The sequence below is a fragment of the Ceratina calcarata genome, unplaced genomic scaffold (assembly GCF_001652005.2).
Source record: "Ceratina calcarata isolate Rehan_Ccalc_2016 unplaced genomic scaffold, ASM165200v1 scaffold478.2, whole genome shotgun sequence".
Taxonomy (NCBI): Eukaryota; Metazoa; Arthropoda; class Insecta; order Hymenoptera; family Apidae; genus Ceratina; species Ceratina calcarata.
This window is the reverse complement of record NW_017172008.1, coordinates 272,528-291,054: the sequence shown is the minus strand read 5'-3', so window position 1 is coordinate 291,054 and position 18,527 is coordinate 272,528. Positions and strand designations below refer to the sequence as shown.

The following is an 18,527-nucleotide window of genomic DNA, read 5'->3' as shown; positions in this document are numbered from 1 at the left end:
TTTTTTTCAAAATATCGAGAAATATCGAATTATATTCTAGAAGACGTCAAAAATTCCAGACTTTTTAGGCTTGTATTTCTTGAAGCCAGTTGTTTCTGGATATAGCCTATACATCCTTAAGGAAAGACTAAAGCAAACAGTGATCAATAGAAGTATCTTGCACGGCTCCCAAGTTCGATTCAATTTCGGACAAGTTTCGGTCGCGCCTTGTGGCAAAGCGCTGTCATCAAACTCGCATCCACTTTGCAGCCGGAAAGGACAAGCGGGTGCAGGATGGCCACGGAAAATCCACTTTCCTGTCTGAGGCGCTGAGCGGATGCATTATTCGCCCCGGATAAGACGGATGGGGAATAATATTCCAATTAAGGCTGTCTAACACCGAGCAACCTTCGATCGGTCGCCATAATGGGCCCTCGAGTTTGTTACGTGAATTATGCCGAGCTCGTAACTCGTGCCACAGTGTACCAATGTGATCAAAATTTCCCATGACGCTCTTACGCGGAAATTAGTTAAGAGCACGTGAAGCCTTAAACGATCAAAAGCCTCGAGCGAGTACTCACTTGTGCTGAACAACGAAGATCGAGTACTTGGTCTCTCTCTATCTCTCTCTCTCTCTCCTTCTCTCTGCGAAATCTCGAGTGACAAGAAAAATTGCCCTAATTGCCGGCCGTTACACCGATGGCGCGACGATAAGGTTAAATTATCTTCGGATTAAAAGCGTTCGGGAAGACAGCGTAGTACGGTGTGTCCGACAATTTCTACCGGGGATCTCGAAGGATCCACGGTGATGGTCCATTTTTCTCAGCGGCCGCTGGACGAAATAAGATAGAGCCATGAAACGATTTATTAAGATCCCGGGCAAGTTCGAGAAACAGAAGGAAAACCGAAACGTCGCAAGGTTCGGCCAACCGGAAGCAAGAAGGATGACTGGTCCTGGAAGAAAGCGGATTGTCCGGGGGAAAGCTTAATACTCCCGGATAGCGGACGGTATCAACGGAAAGCTTGTCTGCGCACGTACGGGTATAAATCTGAACCGGACCGGATCGACAAAAATTTTGTTTACAGCTGGACTTGTTGCTTGTTGGTAAATCCAGATTTATAGATCCCGTCTCGCACTGGTGTCTAACTCTTTCTCTCCGGAACGTCGCGCGTCGGACGTAAAACTTTCTCGTGAGAATCTCGAAGCGGGATCAGCAAAATTAAAAGTCACGCGCTTTGATGACAGACGTAATGAACCGGACGAGCCAAGCAAGAATCACGATCCGTCTGGCTGTTCCAGTGGAAGCTTCCTCTTAATATAGGACACCCTTAAATTCTCGTCTGCGAGAACGTGGCGCGGAGCACACTCACGACTAACGACCGGACGGGGTCTAAATCTTGATAAATAGCTGCAAAGATTGTTAACGTTCTACCATTACTTAGAGGAGCGGTCGAGTTCTCGCTGCTCCGAGGAAAGGAAAGAATTAGGGGTTGGGAAGCGATGGAAAGGAAGAAAAAGGGTTGGATGCCGTCCAGGCTTCGGGCTCTTCGTAGTTGAATGGTCGATCGCCAAAACGCTGGATCGTTTATGGGGTTCCGCCGCGAACGTTTTGTCGCTTGGATGATTGAAATGCTCCGGTCGCGACAGTCGACATAGACTTCTGGCATGGGTTCGTCGATAATAAATGTAGAATGCGTCTCGCGGGCATTTTCTCTTTCTCGTTTCCAACGCAGTTTAATTTACGAGCTCGTGTACTTTATCCGATATGTACATATGTACGTACGCACGTATAGAGCCAAGAACAAGAATGGTATTAAATTATACGATGAATATATTCTTATTCCTTTTTTAATTATTTTCATGTTCCAATTTCCTAATAGTTAGATTTAATGGAGTCTTTTAGTACTTACTCGTACAAATCTTTACTTGTTCAACATTTCCTTTATATAACAGAGTGCGAATGTATGTAAATGGGAATGGGAGAAGTTGTCCATTGTTCTGGTCTCGTTTGTAATCACTACCACGTAGCGAGAACTGTGGTTGGTATCGTTCCTAAAATCCAATCTTTGGAAACGGTACCAAGCGCAGAACTACAATTTAGTTTAGAATCTCTGTATCTTAAGTTGTACACTGCCCTTTCAAGAATTTAATGTACGTGCTAATGAATGTTACGTTGAATTAAAAAAAATGTGATTCAGTTTCACAGAAACAGAAGTCAAACGAACGGGAGTTAAAGCGAGACTTGGTCCGTTTGTAGGGAAACGGAAAACACGACCACATCTCTTTTGTTCTCCAATATAACTTTCATAAAGTTTAAGTCTAATCGAGCGCTATTCACGAACAGGACGCACGAATCGGTGTTAATTTTTCGTGTCCGTATAGTACTCGAACGTGAGACTCCAAGAGTTCACAAAATGAAAGGTCTATTCGTTATATCTCGTCTATGGCAAGACACAAAACTCCATTATACTCTTGTATCACGTCTGTGATATTACGGAGTTCTAGTCGACGGACGTATTTACTGGCGGACGTAATCGCGAGCCCAGCGCGCCGCTCACTTCTGCCAACGCGCAGCTACTTTCGCGATGTCGTCACGACAACAGTATTGCCCATTAACGCGAAATACGGCGCCTTCGTTACCGAGGAATGTTCACTTTCGAAATAAAGCTGTTAGACCGAGCGATACTGTGCTCCCACATCGGATCGGGTTCGCCGTTTATACGGTGTATGTAGACCGAGACGGATCCAATTGATTGTCCGATAGGAACGGAGTGTGAGATACGGATAATGCTATTCATATCGAAAACTGGCCCGAGAAGCCTTCATTAAAATTATGAGCACAAGAGACAAAGCTTTCCATGGAACACTCGATCAAAGTGGCCAACTTGTAAGTATTCGCGGTTCGATATTATACATATTGTACATTTAAATTCACGCATTTACCATGAAATGAACTTCCCGTTCAATAGAAAAATATCCTCCTTGACCCGGAAGTATTAATTACGCCGGTTCTCGTTCAATCGACATATTTTACCCCAGAGAAACGGAGCAATAAAATATAATGAAGGATTTCTTATAAACGCAAGAGCATATCAATTTTCCGATACTCGGTCAAAACGGAACGTACTGCGTAGTTGTATACTGATCTCTTCTCGTTGTTCGTTTAAAACACTCGACGTTTACACACAGATTGGTAACTATTTCTAAAAATAAATCAATGAAATCACTCACCCATAAACACGTCCTCATCGATCTCGTCGGCGTGCAGGTCGAGGTCAATATCGACCGCTCCGTTAGTAGGAGCCTGATGGCTCCTCTTCGCGAGGTCCATCAGCTCGCTTCGTGGATCCAGGTGGCCCGTGGCCAGAAGTTCGGCCAACAGGGTCAGGTAAGACGAGTTTAGTGAAGTTGGACTGGTAGCACGTAGACAGCCGGGTAACCAGAATCCAAGGAGGCCGTAGGGGACCACAGGCACCGCTCCGGTACTGACGAAGCCACCGTTCAGGAGTTCGCCGCACAACATAGGTGCAGCGATGACCTCACCTCCTCCCTCGTGACCTTGGCAACGCCTCTACCTCGAATGCCTGCATCAACAGATATCAGAGACCAGATTAATGCGTGGATCGTTGCCACGTCAGTCGCATGTGTTTCCAACATCCATGTCAATTTGATACGACTGATATGAAAACATGAATTATTACAATACATATTAAAATTAAATTATGTTTAAATTAAAATAAAAAAATAATCACTGATATTGTACGTGTAATTTCGCTAGAGCTTCAATCCTTTTTCCTAAGAATAGTATTTTACCCTCGTTCTCATTAGATCGAGTCTTTCGTACGAACTTTAAATCAAAGTGTAGACGAAAGGGAACGAGCACCGACGAACGATACCAGCCGTTTAAAGAAGAGGAACACGCGGAACGTGCATCGCGTTAAATTACCCTCGGTAACTTAAGGTCGTTACTCTTGCTCGATTCGACCGCGAAACCGAATACAACGCGCCGTGGCGAAAGGCGGTACGCGCCGTTGAGAACAAAACTTCGAGACAATCTGCATAACAAAAGAGTTGGCATAACACGCCGGACCGGTGGACTCGCGCCGCGGTTAGAACAATGCGATTCATGGGCTCACACAATTCTGCACAATTATCGGTAAACGCGCGCAAATTAATGCCATACGCACGACCGCCGCTCGGTGGTCACGAACACGTATGTGTGCCGGACCGTACGCAGATCGATGAAATATGAACCATTTTAGCATATATGTACACGGGCAATGGGCAATATTAATTCACAAGTGGATGTTCGTTCGACAGTTTTACTTGTAAAAATCAACCGATCGAGAACCGAACGCACCAGTGACGAAATTTGATCGAGGAGCACGCACGATCGAGCAAAAATTTTTGACTACCCTCCCTCGCCACGGTTGATACCGGGACGCGGCGACGACACGTGTTACGCTCGTAAAAATTTTTATCGACGAACTGGTTCTCGGAAAATTGAACCCACCGACATCGATTCATCGTTTTATTTCTCGGCCTGCATCAGAAAGTTTCTCCTCCGAGAAGAATCGCTCTCACGCGTGCACAGAGTTTACGGATACTTGCGAGAACAAGAATCGAGAGTAAACGCGGCCGATTCCGCACGGACTGACGTAAGTGGACTGCGACCGAAAGAAAACCAGATGCGATCCATTGGCAACGGGTGACATTCTTCTGGAGCCACAGAACCGAACACTCGTGCAGTCTCACTGATGTCATTACTGATTTGCGTGGGCGTGGATACAACGCCGGATGATCTCACGCACGGCGCACGGCGCGGCGCGCCGCATCAAGAATTATAATTGCGACATATAATTAGGCGAAACGAAGTGGGAATACACTCTTGGTACTCGTTTCTTTGAATAGATCCGATGAATCGTAACGGATCGGGTGCGAGGAACGCCTAGGGAAATGATCTGCCGCTAATTCGATCGCCTATGCACGGACATGTATCCGCCGTATACATATTTCATGGGAATTCGGATTACACTGCGAGAAATCGCTGTAGAGGTGCTCGAGTTCCGGAAATTCCTGATCGGAATTTCGAGCGTGTATAACAGGCATTGGCGTAGCATCGGGAAGATGCAGTATCCAGAACGATTGCCATTCATTTTTATTCTATCCTTTCGCGAGAAGTAAAGTTCCCGAAGCCTGACTAGATTCCCTATCGATTTTCCCCCGTTTCGCAGATTCGGTTCTGTTTCTCCATCGAAAATTTTTAACGCGAAAGTGATATCGCGTAAAACGTAAGAGTTTACGGAGAGCGCCAAGATTCTATCCTGCATCGGTACGAAAATTACAGAGGAAACAGAGGCGTAATGCAATGTACAGATTAGTAGACCAGAATATGCAGTCGATATTAAGCCGGAATATGGAGCCACGGGTTTCACGGTCATCTTCCGTTAACGTTACGCCGTACTAGAAACGATTATTCGTTTCGAACTCGGGGAGGGAGCGTTCGTTCCGAGCAACGGTGGTCGGAGATAGAGAATATTAGCAAGATGATTTAATTTTCCAGAAACACGTGCGCGCATCGCAGCTACGCTACTGCAAGATGGTAGATTCCAGGGCCGAACGAGCAACGACCTTTTACCGTGCACTATTTTCACGAAAAAGCACACTGCGCATAGGCGAACAAGCACGCGAACGGAATACTCTATCGACAACGACGTTGCAAAATCTACCCGGCGTTACTTGATGCACAACGAATTTACGAGTATTGTTCGATCAAATGTAGCAAGATAAAAATTTGTATGCAGCTTTATTTTTTATATCGACGTCCCTGGGACATGGCAACGATACCGCGCTTATGTGCCACTATCACTGCCATGCAAATTATCAGTCATGTGACTTTGTTCGCTCTTTTGTAGCCTACGTCTGAGATTATTGAGCCAGTTAATCATAGAGAGCATCCACATCACGATGTTCTCTATACTTTTGACGTTCATTGCGGGTGCGCTGATACTTCTGATTTTTTATTTGCTCGTACGATTTACCTACTGGAAGAGAAACGGTATTCCAACCGCCAGAGGATGCTATCCGTTTTTCGGTCACATGTTACCTGTTCTGACGTTAAATACGAGTATGTCCGACGTGGTCCGGAAGGTATACGACGATTACCAAAATTGTAGTATGGTTGGCATTTACAAAGTAACGCAACCGGCATTGATTATTCGGGATCCAAATTTGATAAGGAGCGTGTTGATAAGTAACGTCTCAAGCTTCCACAAGAACGCGATGGAATCTAACCCAAACGTCGACTCCTTGATAAACAACCATCCTTTTTTTAATGACGGGGAAGTGTGGCTTACGGGAAGGAAACACTTGACCTATGCGTTTAGTGGATCGAGGTTGAGAAATTTATTCATAGCAATCAGTGGTGTGTGCAAAAAATTTCAGCGTTTTATAGACCGTCAACTAGAGAAGGATAATAAGTACGACGTCGAATTTAAGTACTTGTTCACCAAATTCACGGGTGAAGTTGTGGCGAACGCTGGTTTGGGTATAGAGGGACGTTGCTTCGAGGACGAGGACCATCCGACCGCATTCGATCAGATCGGTCGCGCAGTGTTTAAAACATCACTTTTCGACAGATTTGTAATACTAGTCCTCACCCTGTTTCCCAAACTAAATCGCCTAATGAAAATCGATGTCGTGCCGAAGGATGTGGATCAGCTGTTTAGGGGAATTGTTGACGAGTATTTAAGTATGAAAGAAAAGGAGTCGACACCGAGATTCGACTTCCTTCATTTGATGATGGAGCTCGAGAAGACAGGCGAGAAGGTGGATAAAAACGCTCTGGCATCACATGCGTTTACATTCTACGCTGACGGATTGGAAACGTCGAGCATTACGCTTAGTTACGTTGGATATCAACTGGCTGTTCATCAGGACGTTCAGAAAAAATTGCGGGACGAAGTAAAGTCCATGATCGAGAAACACGGTGAATTAACGTACGATGCATTGGCAGAGATGAAATACATGGAGCAGGTGATTAACGAATCTCAAAGATGTTATCCGGCTGCGGATATGTTACAAAAATCGTGCACGAAAGAATGCGTACTCGAAGGACCGGATGGACTGAGTTGTCGAGTTAAACCAGACACTCACATCATTCTGCCTTTAGGCAGTCTGCAGAGTGATTCCAAGTACTGGCCCGATCCGCAAACATTCGATCCGGAACGATTTAACCCCGAGAGAAAACAGACTATTGAAAAAATGGCGTTCCTACCCTTCGGTGATGGTCCAAGGATGTGCGTGGGCATGAGACTCGCTATGCTGCAGATGAAAGCTTGTTTGGCTACTTTGGTTAATAATTATAAATTAGAATTATCTCCGAAAACAAAACTACCGTTCAAAACAATAACAGTTTTCGAATTAATATTGCCAGTCGGGCTTCGGGTGCAAATTTCAAAACTTTGACAAGTATTGGAGAATTTCTGAAAATATACATATAGATCTGTACACTTGGACAATACATGAAAATCTCGTTATTGTTCATTTTCTTTTCGCTAATCAATAGTACAGTAATTGCTATTAACTGCGTATCATTCGGTTAATGAATGAGGAACAAACTTCGTTTAGACAGACTTGCAACGATAATATATAAACCCCCTTCTTAACTTTTTTGCCAGTAAATGATACTATTGCACTCTACTGTTAATCAATAGATCGCATTCAAGATTTTTCTGGTAGAGTTAGCTGACGCGTTAGCTGTATGACAGACTTGACATAGTACAGTTCTACAGGAGAGCAACGTGGCAAGTACACTCCTTACCTTCGTCGCAGGTGCATTATTAGGCATCTCAAACTTGCCCATTTTTTTACCGTTTCATGAAAAGGTCAATTTTTTGGGAGATAAAGAATAGAATATGCTATTAGCTTAGACTTTATCATTGGCGACCTTCAGTTTCAATAGACGTTGAAACGACGATTGTATATTGAGCAAGACAATTTTATTTTCAAATTAGTAGGGAAAGTTGATAAAGATAGATGCGAGTGTCAACTGTATCAATTGCAGTACACATGTAATGACTCGTCATTTTGTAGTACATGTAATAAATAACGAGGTATGACAAGTTATCGTACGTTTTTTTAACTCGTAAGAATAAAATCAAAATAACGAGCACTGTGATATTCGCGAACTTTTTGGATAAAAACAAATACGAAATGAATAAATGAATAAGACACACTATTAAGCATAATTATACATTATCCTATACCTATACCTACTGCAATTCCAAATCTCCGTATAAGAATCAAGCCATCTTTGTTCTAATCAATTTCTTTATTGAACGTCTTTGAACTGTGAATCGAGACCTTGAACGTAGAATCAGCCGAGTAATTTACATTGGTCTACATGCGTAAACTGCGCAGTAACTACTATTAAACATACGACTCGTCTGCATGTCCCGATCCTCCCTACTACGAATTCCCATTGGTACCGACAGATCATTTCTATCATATAAAATTCAACGCGAAATCGCTGGTGACTGTTTCGAAAAACGCCGACAATACATCGTTCTAAGCATTATTATTTTTAAAATCTGTTCGGCAACGTGAATATTTAACCGTGCCAGTATATTTATTACGACCTGAAGAATAACATACTACAATTTTATTACGATCTGCATTGTCTTATATTTCAATAAAAACACCTTAAAAAGTTTCCATGCTGCTCAGTGCCACAACTACTACAATCTATTTAAGCGTACTTCAATACATATTACGTAATTATATAATATAACAATCAACGACGAGCAAAGTGTAGTGAGTAGTGATAAAACGAGGAGTGATATCAGATATATTTTTGCTTTGCACGCCTATGTGTTCGATGATACATTGTAAATTATTACGGCATTTAGGAGAGGAGAGTAGTAGGGTTACTCAGTTACTTATCAATCGTGTCAGTTATATGACAGACGTGCTGTGGTAGAGATCTAACTAAATCCAAAATGGCATGTATACTTTTAACACTTATCGCGGGTGCCGTAATATTATTGTGCCTGTATTTGTACCTAACGTATACCTATTGGAAAAGAAATGGAATTCCAACAGCTAAAGGATTTTACCCGTTGGTTGGCCACTTGTTACCCGTAATAAAATTCAAAGAAGGTTTCAGTCATGTAGTGCAGAAGGTGTACCGTGATTTCGAACATTCGAGTATGGTTGGAATTTACAAAGGATTAAGACCGGCGCTAATTATTCGCGAACCGCATTTAGTAAAGACGGTGTTACATACTAATTTCTCAAGCTTCCAGGAGAACGGAAGCAAAATTGAAAAGGATGTGGACACTCTCTTGGCAAATAATCCATTCTTCACTGAAGGTGAAGAATGGGCTACTGGAAGAAAACGGTTAACCTACGCGTTCACCAGCTCCAGACTGAAATCTCTTTTCCTAACTGTCAACGGAGTTTGCAAAAAATTGCAAAATTTTCTGGACCGACGATTAAGTTCAGACAACAAATACGAAGTTGAAATGCAGTATCTATTCTCGAAATTTACGGGCGAAGTAGTGGCGAACGCTGGTTTGGGCATCGAGGGACGTTGCTTCGAAAATGATGACGATCCTACTGCGTTCGATAAGATCGGCCAGTCACTCGTAAATCCAACTCTGTTTGAAAAAGTACTGCAGCAATTCATGTTTCTGTTCCCCGATTTTAATCGCTTAGCGAAGATCGGTATGGTGTCGAAGGAAATGGATCAAATGTTCAGAAAGATAGTCACGGAAAATTTTGTGGTCAGGCAAAAAGAAGGTACACCCAGGAACGACTTCCTGCAATTGATGATGGACCTCGAAAAGACAGAGGAGAAATTGGACTTCGAAGCCGTTGCTACACACGCGTTTTCGTTTTACGCTGATGGATTCATAACATCAAGTATTACGCTCAGCTACATTGGATATGAACTGGCTCTCCACCAAGATGTTCAACAAAAATTAAGGGAAGAAGTGATGTCTGTTATCCAGAAATATGGAAACGAATTAACATACGAGGGATTAAAAGAGATGACTTACATGGAACAAGTGATCAGCGAATCGCAGAGGTGTAATCCGGTACTGGGTGCTATGGTCAAAGTATGTACGGAAGCGTTCACGTTAGAAGGATCGGATGGATTGAAATGTCGAGTGAAACCAGGAACTTTGATTGTTGTACCGGTTAGTGGATTGCAACATGATCCGAAATATTGGCCTGATCCAGATACGTTCGATCCGGATCGATTTAATGAAGATAGAAAAGGCAGCATAGAAAAATATACGTTCCTACCATTTGGTGAAGGACCAAGGATGTGCGTGGGTATGAGAATAGCTATGACACAGATGAAAGCATGTTTGGCTACTTTGATGAAAAATTACAAACTGGAATTGTCACCAAAAACACAAATTCCATTGAAGACTACATCAATTTTGATGCTAACGTCGCCAGTAGATAATGTCTGGGTGAATATTTCTAAAATTTAACTAGTAGTATCGACAGTACTAAAAAAATAAATATCGTTTATACTATGTATTAAGATTTGCTAGGACATATCACTTATTAACCGGAGTCATCAGATTATCTTCAATTCCATCACTCCCTACCTTCCTTATCAATAGGAGGGCAGATATGCATTGAATGTAAAGCAGCGCAAATGTTTTATTGTTAAGTTGGTAGAGAGAGTTAATAAAAATATTGTAATTATGGAATTTAGCGGTTGTTAATTTTGGACTAATGGATGGTATTGACACTTATTACACAGATATGATCTTTAAATGTAAATACATAAAAGATTTTCTCCTGCATCATGTATCGATGAATCATGCCCCGACAAATTATTCTTTTTATATTAATGCCAATAAATCTTTGAATTTATCAGCCAATTGATCCTTTGACTTATACTTTTGTTTTCAATGTCACCGCTCAATGCAACAGCTATCTGGTACAATTTATAAGTAGATACACATGTTTGTGCTCCCAGTAGTACGTGTCTTCTACTACTCAGGAGATAACGTCATCCGAGTACAAATATAGATACGGCAGTTCCACTCTACTGCTCTACTCCAGTCGAACTGCGCACGTAGTAGCAGTAGCAGCATAGGCAATCAGTCGCTTAAGTCGAAAATGATATGTACCGTGTTTATACTTTTATCGGTTACGTTAGCGTTATTCTTGTATTTGAAATCCACATATTGGAAAAGGAATAATATTCCAACGGCCAAAGGATGCTACCCGATCGTTGGCCACTTGCTACCCGTGTTAGCCATGCAAAAAACTGTTGGCGTACTGATTCGAGAAATATACAATGAATACAAGGATTGCAGCATGGTTGGATTTTACAAGGGATTAGTGCCGTCATTAGTTATCCGCGATCCGAACTTGGTGAAATCCGTGATACAAACTAATTTCTCGAGCTTTAATATGAACGGACTCCATAGTCAAAAAGACGTGGATCACCTGTTAGCTCATCATCCATTTTTCACCGTTGGGGAAGAATGGTCAAATGGAAGGAAGCGATTGACGTATGCGTTTACCAGTGGGAAGTTAAAAATACTTTTCGTGACTATTGCCGGAGTGTGCAAAAAATTCCAAGATTTCTTGGACAGGCGGCTGAGCTCGAACGACAAGTACGAAGTCGAACTGAAATATCTGTTCTCAAAATTTACTGGCGAAGTTGCGGCGAACGCTAGTATGGGCATCGAAGGGCGCTGTTTCGGGGACGTAGATGATCCTCTTGCGTTCGATCAGATCGGCCAGAGTATCTTTAAACCTAATTTCTTCACTAGATTTATATTTATCTTTATAGGCTTATTTCCCAGTCTGAATCGTTTCACGAAGATCAAGATCGTGAACGAGGAATTGGAACAAACGTTCAGAACGCTGGTTAAGGAAAATTTGGAGCACAGGCGAAAGGAATCAACGCCCAGGCACGATTTTCTCGAATTAATGGTGTCCCTCGAGAGAGAGGAAGGAAAACAGCTGCCATTGGACGCTCTCACTGCTTATTCATTCTCGTTTTACGCCGACGGGTTCCAAACATCAAGCGTTACCCTCAGTTTCATTGGATTTCAACTGGCTATGCATCAGGATGTTCAAGAAAGACTACGAGAAGAAGTGAAGTCTGTCATGGAAAAACACGGAGATGTGTTAACGTACGAATCGTTGAAAGAGATGACTTATATGGACCAAGTAATTAGTGAATCGCAAAGATGTTACTCGACACTGAGTATCATGATCAAAGTATGTACACAAGAGTGCACGTTGGAAGGATCGGACGGACTTAAATGTCGCGTGAAACCTGGCACCGAAATTGTCATACCCATTTATGGACTGCATGAGGACCCGAGGTATTGGTCCGATCCGGAGACCTTTGATCCAGATCGATTCAGTGGGGAGAGGAAGCACGAGATTAAAAAAATGACGTTCCTCCCATTCAGCGAGGGTCCAAGGATGTGCGTGGGAATGAGAATGGCACTGTTACAAATGAAGTCTTGCTTGGCTACTTTGGTCAAAGGCTATAAATTGGAATTGTCGCCTAAAACGAAACTGCCTTTAAAACTGGTGCCGCTCGTTTTTCTTTCAGAAGCAGAAGGCGGACTTTGGGTATATGTGTCAAAACTTTGAAAACAGTTATGTATGCAATATTATAGGAATTATGGATGTTATTACGTTATCTGTACGAAGTCTTCTTTACTTATTGCATAACGAATTGGAAACGTAGAAAACATTGCTATCTCACTAGCAAATAATAGTTACGATAGAACAACGAAATCAGTGATAACGTAAAAAACAACTGAAGTTTTCAATGTCATATTTGTTACATACCAATAATGTTATCAAGTACAAAGATCAATACGGAATATGATGCATCGTATAATAAATTCGTTTAATAACGTCGTTATCAAAGATGAATGAACCTTACTGCCTGCACGTAAATTTAAACAACATTACAATTTATCATCCACCTATAATACACACACACTCGGTACGTTGAATTTAATAAAAACATGTGAAACACATTCACTCGGTTTTTTATACCCGAGTTTTAATAAATTCGTTAATCGTTTAATGAAGCCAGATATGACCATACGTGCGTCCGTAATAATTACGTCACGGAAAACCGCAATTTTCATTTCCGTTTCGTACAACACTAACATGATCATGATATGTATAATGTTCATCAATTCATAAAAAAATCACAACGCTAGTAAATATTTTATTTTCGAGATAACGAGTAACGAAATAAATTTTTTTCTTCACAAAAATACAATATTGACGTTAGTAACAATGTAGAACAGTGACGGGAAATAACGGTTGCTCGCGATCGAAGCGTAGAAAATTGATAAACGCGCGAGTTGGACGCGCCGGATCGATAGCGTTGGTTGAAACTTACGCAGCAGAAACTTATCGGTGCCCGTGTTCCTTTTTCCACGATCGCACGCGATTCAGGTAACGTTCATGATCGCTGTATTACGCTATAACCGGTACGAATGAATCATGTCTAGCTAGGAAAACCACGATACCAGCACTGAGAACTTTGCAGATAACGGGGAACCAGAAGGGGTTGAAGGAAGCCATCAACCAGGAGCGGCAGACGAACAGGCGCCACGACCACCCTCTCTCTCTTTCTCTCTCTCCTGCCCGCCCCTTTTTCACTGGCTTGTCCAAAACTGGAATAACCCCTTGCTCAGTCGCGGAGCACGAAACGTATGAGCCACGGGCACGAGATATTCGCTCTACCTTCGTGCCCATTCATAAAACAACCTTAAACGCCGCTTTTAACCGCTAAATACGCCGTGATTTATAACGGTATCCGCCAACGACGTTCACTAGATGATTTCACGGATCGTTAAGCCGGGCAAGAAAGACGGCTCTAGACAACGTTCGCAGTATAATACTTATTTTGATAAACTCCAGCTACAGCCGGCAGGGGTTATTTTCATACCGCGATTATTGCTCGTTTTCCGGGCATCGAATTTTCCCCATCCATCACGCGGTGCACTATCCAAACAAGCATAACCGACAAATTTTGCGTCCCAATTTCCTGCCAGCTACCCGTCCCCTCGAGCGTCGCGCGGCCAACCCCGGAGGGCAGGAGAATTTTCAAACTCGCCCATCCCGTTTGTTTGCATCTACGAATTTCAACTCCATCCCCCCACCGTACATCGTTCGATTTCCGTTGGGCCATTGAACCCTCGCGCGTCCACAAAATAGACGAAGTTCGCCCTGGTCGATAGACATATAAACGAGCCGCGAGTTACTTAGTTCTTGCGAGTTCACGGAATCCCGCTGGATCGTTTCCACCCACTTCCCCCTGACCCGCGTCTGGGTAAACATCGTTGACGCGTCGTTACCAGCTCCAATCTCGGGTGTGCCCGCGAAAATCCGACGGGACTCGATATCACCTGGCGGAAAATCGTGACGTCGTTGAACCGAACCGTCGACGACGCTTATGTATGGTGAGCTCGAACCCGATATCGCGACGTCGCAATCCCTTCGCACTGGTCCGCCCTTAGGATAGATTTTCTCCAAGTCTGATAACCCGTTCCGAGATCCCTGGAGATGTGCGCGCGAGAGAAGACGGTACAGAAATATCAATCAGAGCAGGATCAGAAACGCGATGGTAAAATATTAACATAGATTACGCGTATATGATAGATCGCGTTTCGTTCGCGGGCTTGAGTTGCAAATTGGATCCCGCGATTCGCGAGGTGTCGGATAGAGGCGACAAAGAGAGGGTTGATTAGAAAGTTGAGCGAAAATTTTTATCTGTCTGCACGCCCTGTTGAAGAGCGAGCCCAGTCGACTCGATAAGAGGCGAATGTCATTTGCTCCCCCTAACTCGAAATGAGGAGCGATATCTTCTAAATCGAGAACGAGTCTCACTCCGACAAGAATCTCGTCATTAAGATTTTTGATTTGAATGCAAATAGGCTGCCAGTTCACGGTACCGTCCTCTCCTCTCCTCTACCGTTCCATCTCCTCGGGGATATTTCGGGCCGTAAATGAAAATAGAGCTCGTTTTCGAAAACAGGCGAGGGACTCGGAATATCACGAATTTCTATAATCAATTTCGTGAAGAACGATAAAACTATTTTCTCAACACATTTTGCTTCGTTTTCTCATCGTCACGATACAACGTATCGCGCTCTTCCAGGCGAATTGAGATTTCAGGTTCCTCCTCCTTCTCCTCAGGAGAACCTTTCGGATCAAGGAACACGCGTTCGGGCCGAGAAATGGATTTCGCCGTGCGCAACGAGCTGGCGGCGGCCAGGTAAGGTGACTCATAATTTACTGGTTTCTGCTTGTTACACCGGTCGCACTACGCCCTGTCGCCGTCCCGGCGTACCTCGTAAAGACGACAAACTCGACGTAATTTTATCCCGTCTGGCCGCGCCTATATATGTACATACTCGCACACCACCCCCGTTCTTCGACGAAATGAAATTTTACTTCGCGATGGTTATCTAGCTCGGTCCGCAGTTTTTTCCCGCACTAACAAACCGATGGGTCACCCTAACTCGCGACCGCGATTTCGTCTTTCTTTCAGTTTAACCCGAGCTAAAGCTACGTTCACCCAGCCTGCGTTAACGAGAGATGGACACCCCAACTTTATTTTTACGCGTAAACAGAATAGATAGGTTTAAATCTTGGGACACGAAGCTGGATGTAGGTGGGTGTAGTTTTTTTTAGATACGCGACAACGAATCACGTGTTCGAACTCCATACTGGCTAGACAGCAGTCGTTGAAAACGATATTCATGAGTAGTAGAAAATTAATATGGACAATAACGGAGCGGTCGCGGGAGGGTATCGCGTTTCGATCCAACAACAGCCGATTACGTAGAAATGGGTTTTGATACCGCGATAGCTCGGCAATAGGATTTACTAGTGAGTCGAGGTTATCCTCACGGAAGGAGAATTTACATGAGGATTTACACGGTTTGCCATTGACGGCGAGGCGAGGGACGTCTCGGTGCCCCTGCTATTTTCGAATATATTTCACGTGTCGTTAAGCAGACAATTTTGTAGAATGTTCTACTGTTTAAATATTTCATTGTTCGAGGATCGTCGACGATGGCTTTTAATTGAGAGGGCATTTTCCATGCGCTTTATACGTACCCGTATAATTACGTTCATTAAATTCGTCCTGCCTTTCGCAGGCGAACGAGCCCAGTTTGCTATTTTAATTAAAAGTTTTGCGTTTAGTAGTTGCATTCTGTAGGCATTTAAAGTGCGACTTCAAACTCGAGCGATGAGGTGAACTAGCAGGTGAACCCGCTGGAGTGGACAGGGCAGCGGGTTGATTGATCGCGTGCCAGGTTCCAGCCAACCTGGCGCCAGCGCAGAGTCTCTCAACCTGGCGCCAGTCAGGTATAACGCCCCCGCGATCTGTCCTCGGTTTCATATCTACACGACATTCGGACATAAATTCGCTGACTCGTAATTTCCACGAATGATCCATAAATAATAAGCACGCTCAGGCGTGCGGGAGCGTTCGTACAGAATAACAAATACATTGAAATCACCGTGTAGGTTACGCACTGCGTGCGAGAAATAAATTTCAATAAAATTACATTATGAATAAATATTCCCCTCTCGACTCTCTGCTGCACATGTACATCCATTACAACGAAGGGAGGTTGAATAGATTCTCAAACACGTTTCCTCTCTTTTACTTCTACGCGATGGATAAGCAAAACAGATCGATAAAGAAACGAAGAGCGCGGTCTTCAAGCGATGCCTGAAAGCCCCCCGCGGTAAGTACAAATCAGAGATCTGTCTGTCTGACTCCAACCCCCCAACCCTCTCCTGTCAGTCAGTTATTCACTCTGTCTCTTTCCCATTCCACGGATTCTCCCACCCATATGGACCTTTTATTTGATCGACGAGTGACGTTATCGTGGGTAATATTGGAAAGAGAGTCGACCTCACCGCTTCCGCGCGATCTGGCTCGCTCCATCAAACATTCATGCCGTCGGCCGCGAGTTCGTGTTGCCGTTCCGTGAAAATGTGCCTGATAAAATGCGCTGACCCTTCCCTTCCGCCAAGCCCCCGCGCCGTGCTCTTTTGTGTACGATATGACGACGCCAGCCGACGCTAATATTCCTCAGCACGGCTTCCACTTCCGCGGAGCTACTTTTTGAAAATCGTTCCGCCCGATTCCAATCCCCGTGCAACGGCGGAAATATTTTCATCCGTCTCTCGCGTCGATCGCGTCCGAATGCGAATCGATCAGCGGAAACGTTTTGATCAACCGCGAATTCTAAACCACGATCAATTTCGGAGCAGCGGAGAGGACTTGTTGCGAGAACGAGCCACTCGAAAGAAGATGACCTGGGTGTAATTTTAAGAAGCGTGAGCGATAGGCAGAGGGAACTCGTGTGAGTGAGAGCGAAAGAGAAGACGCAGCGAAAAGAGGGTGGACAAGAAGAGAGACTTCTGAATGCAAAGAGAGGAGAGTGAACTCTAGACCACTTCGTCACACTCGAGGGAAGATAGAGAGGGTACGGCAGCTTGTTCTAGTTTACGGTTCTGAGAACGAACGTACAGAAAACTCAGCTACCGTGCGTCCCACGTGGCTAAGAGGCCAACCCGAAATTGTCACAGAACTCTCTACCGAATTTCGTATCAAAACAAATCCCAAAAGGTGAACCGTGCCTTCTTCGTCCGAGATATCACCGAGTAGAGCATATTTGCTTTGACGTCTCGTTTTTATATTTTCGCATTATTTCTTACTCTTTGACATCCCCTTTTGTAACGTCAAACACGTGAACTTGACGACTTCTGATATCTCGAGTTCTTCACTCTTTTAAGTTGAACATAACAAGATACGATATCTGTGAAGATATAATATAACGTATAATAGTGAGTAAATAAGTGACTTCGCTACTTTAAGAGACAAGCAAAGAAATAAACTCGATAGGCTACTTCATTCCGTATAGCTATGATTTATCTTATCATTTCATTAATAACATCAAATTAATATTAGAAGTTATCACGATAATAAAATATTATAAACAACATATTATATCATCATGACTTACACAATTTTAGATACGGATTATTTTGTCAAGTCACTCCTGTGAATCGAATCGCTAATAAAAACAAGCTGTCACTGAAGAATTAAAAGCGAAACTCTGATGATGATAGACTGACAGGATACTTTTTATCGAACTTTATATATTTTTACATCAATCACTGAAATTGAAGTGCAGAGAATATGCATTTGACTATGAATTCTCTCTTTCTTTTCTTCCTATGCAAAATCGAACGCCATTTGCGATCCTTCCATTTACTTTAGTTTCTAAATTCGTTTCATATCGCTTGTTCCATTGCAAATTATCAATTAACCACAGTACGAAAGTTTAAGGATGTATTGGCTATACAGTCAATCCCAAAAGTTTATGCACTTTAGAAACGCATTTTTTAAAAAGAAATCAGACGTCGGAAGAATATTGCTAATAATAAACAACAAAAAAAAATTTTCGATTTTTCCGAGATTTTTCCAAGGGGTACCCCTTCA

At 43.2% G+C, this 18,527-nt stretch overlaps 4 protein-coding genes across 6 annotated transcripts in view; 3 read left to right on the top strand and 1 right to left on the bottom strand.

The window, feature by feature from the left end:
- Positions 1-18,527, bottom strand: part of LOC108627540 (protein Fe65 homolog) — a 127,762-nt gene that overhangs the window by 93,470 nt on the left and 15,765 nt on the right. For all 3 annotated transcript variants that reach the window (XM_018028826.2, XM_018028825.2, XM_018028827.2), the window contains exon 3: positions 3,212-3,564. In XM_018028826.2, coding sequence (XP_017884315.1) covers positions 3,212-3,503 — 292 coding nt within the window. In that variant the 5' untranslated portion in view covers positions 3,504-3,564. The remainder of the gene's footprint in view (positions 1-3,211; positions 3,565-18,527) is intronic.
- LOC108627545 (cytochrome P450 6a2-like) lies at positions 5,907-8,216 on the top strand. Its single transcript, XM_018028833.2, has one exon. It carries the CDS (start codon positions 5,948-5,950, stop codon positions 7,445-7,447), a length of 1,500 nt encoding a protein of 499 aa, XP_017884322.1. The 5' UTR covers positions 5,907-5,947; the 3' UTR covers positions 7,448-8,216.
- LOC108627543 (putative cytochrome P450 6a13) lies at positions 8,322-10,884 on the top strand. Its single transcript, XM_018028831.2, has one exon. It carries the CDS (start codon positions 8,980-8,982, stop codon positions 10,483-10,485), a length of 1,506 nt encoding a protein of 501 aa, XP_017884320.1. The 5' UTR covers positions 8,322-8,979; the 3' UTR covers positions 10,486-10,884.
- On the top strand, positions 10,993-13,020 carry LOC108627546 (cytochrome P450 6a2-like). The gene has a single exon (XM_018028836.2). The coding sequence runs from the start codon at positions 11,126-11,128 to the stop codon at positions 12,623-12,625; it is 1,500 nt and encodes a 499-aa protein (XP_017884325.1). The 5' UTR covers positions 10,993-11,125; the 3' UTR covers positions 12,626-13,020.

What these genes read in the sequence shown, in the direction of transcription:
- LOC108627545 (XM_018028833.2), top strand. Translation starts at nt 5,948, where the DNA reads ATGTTCTCTATACTTTTGACGTTCATTGCGGGTGCGCTGATACTTCTG.
- LOC108627543 (XM_018028831.2), top strand. Translation starts at nt 8,980, where the DNA reads ATGGCATGTATACTTTTAACACTTATCGCGGGTGCCGTAATATTATTG.
- LOC108627546 (XM_018028836.2), top strand. Translation starts at nt 11,126, where the DNA reads ATGATATGTACCGTGTTTATACTTTTATCGGTTACGTTAGCGTTATTC.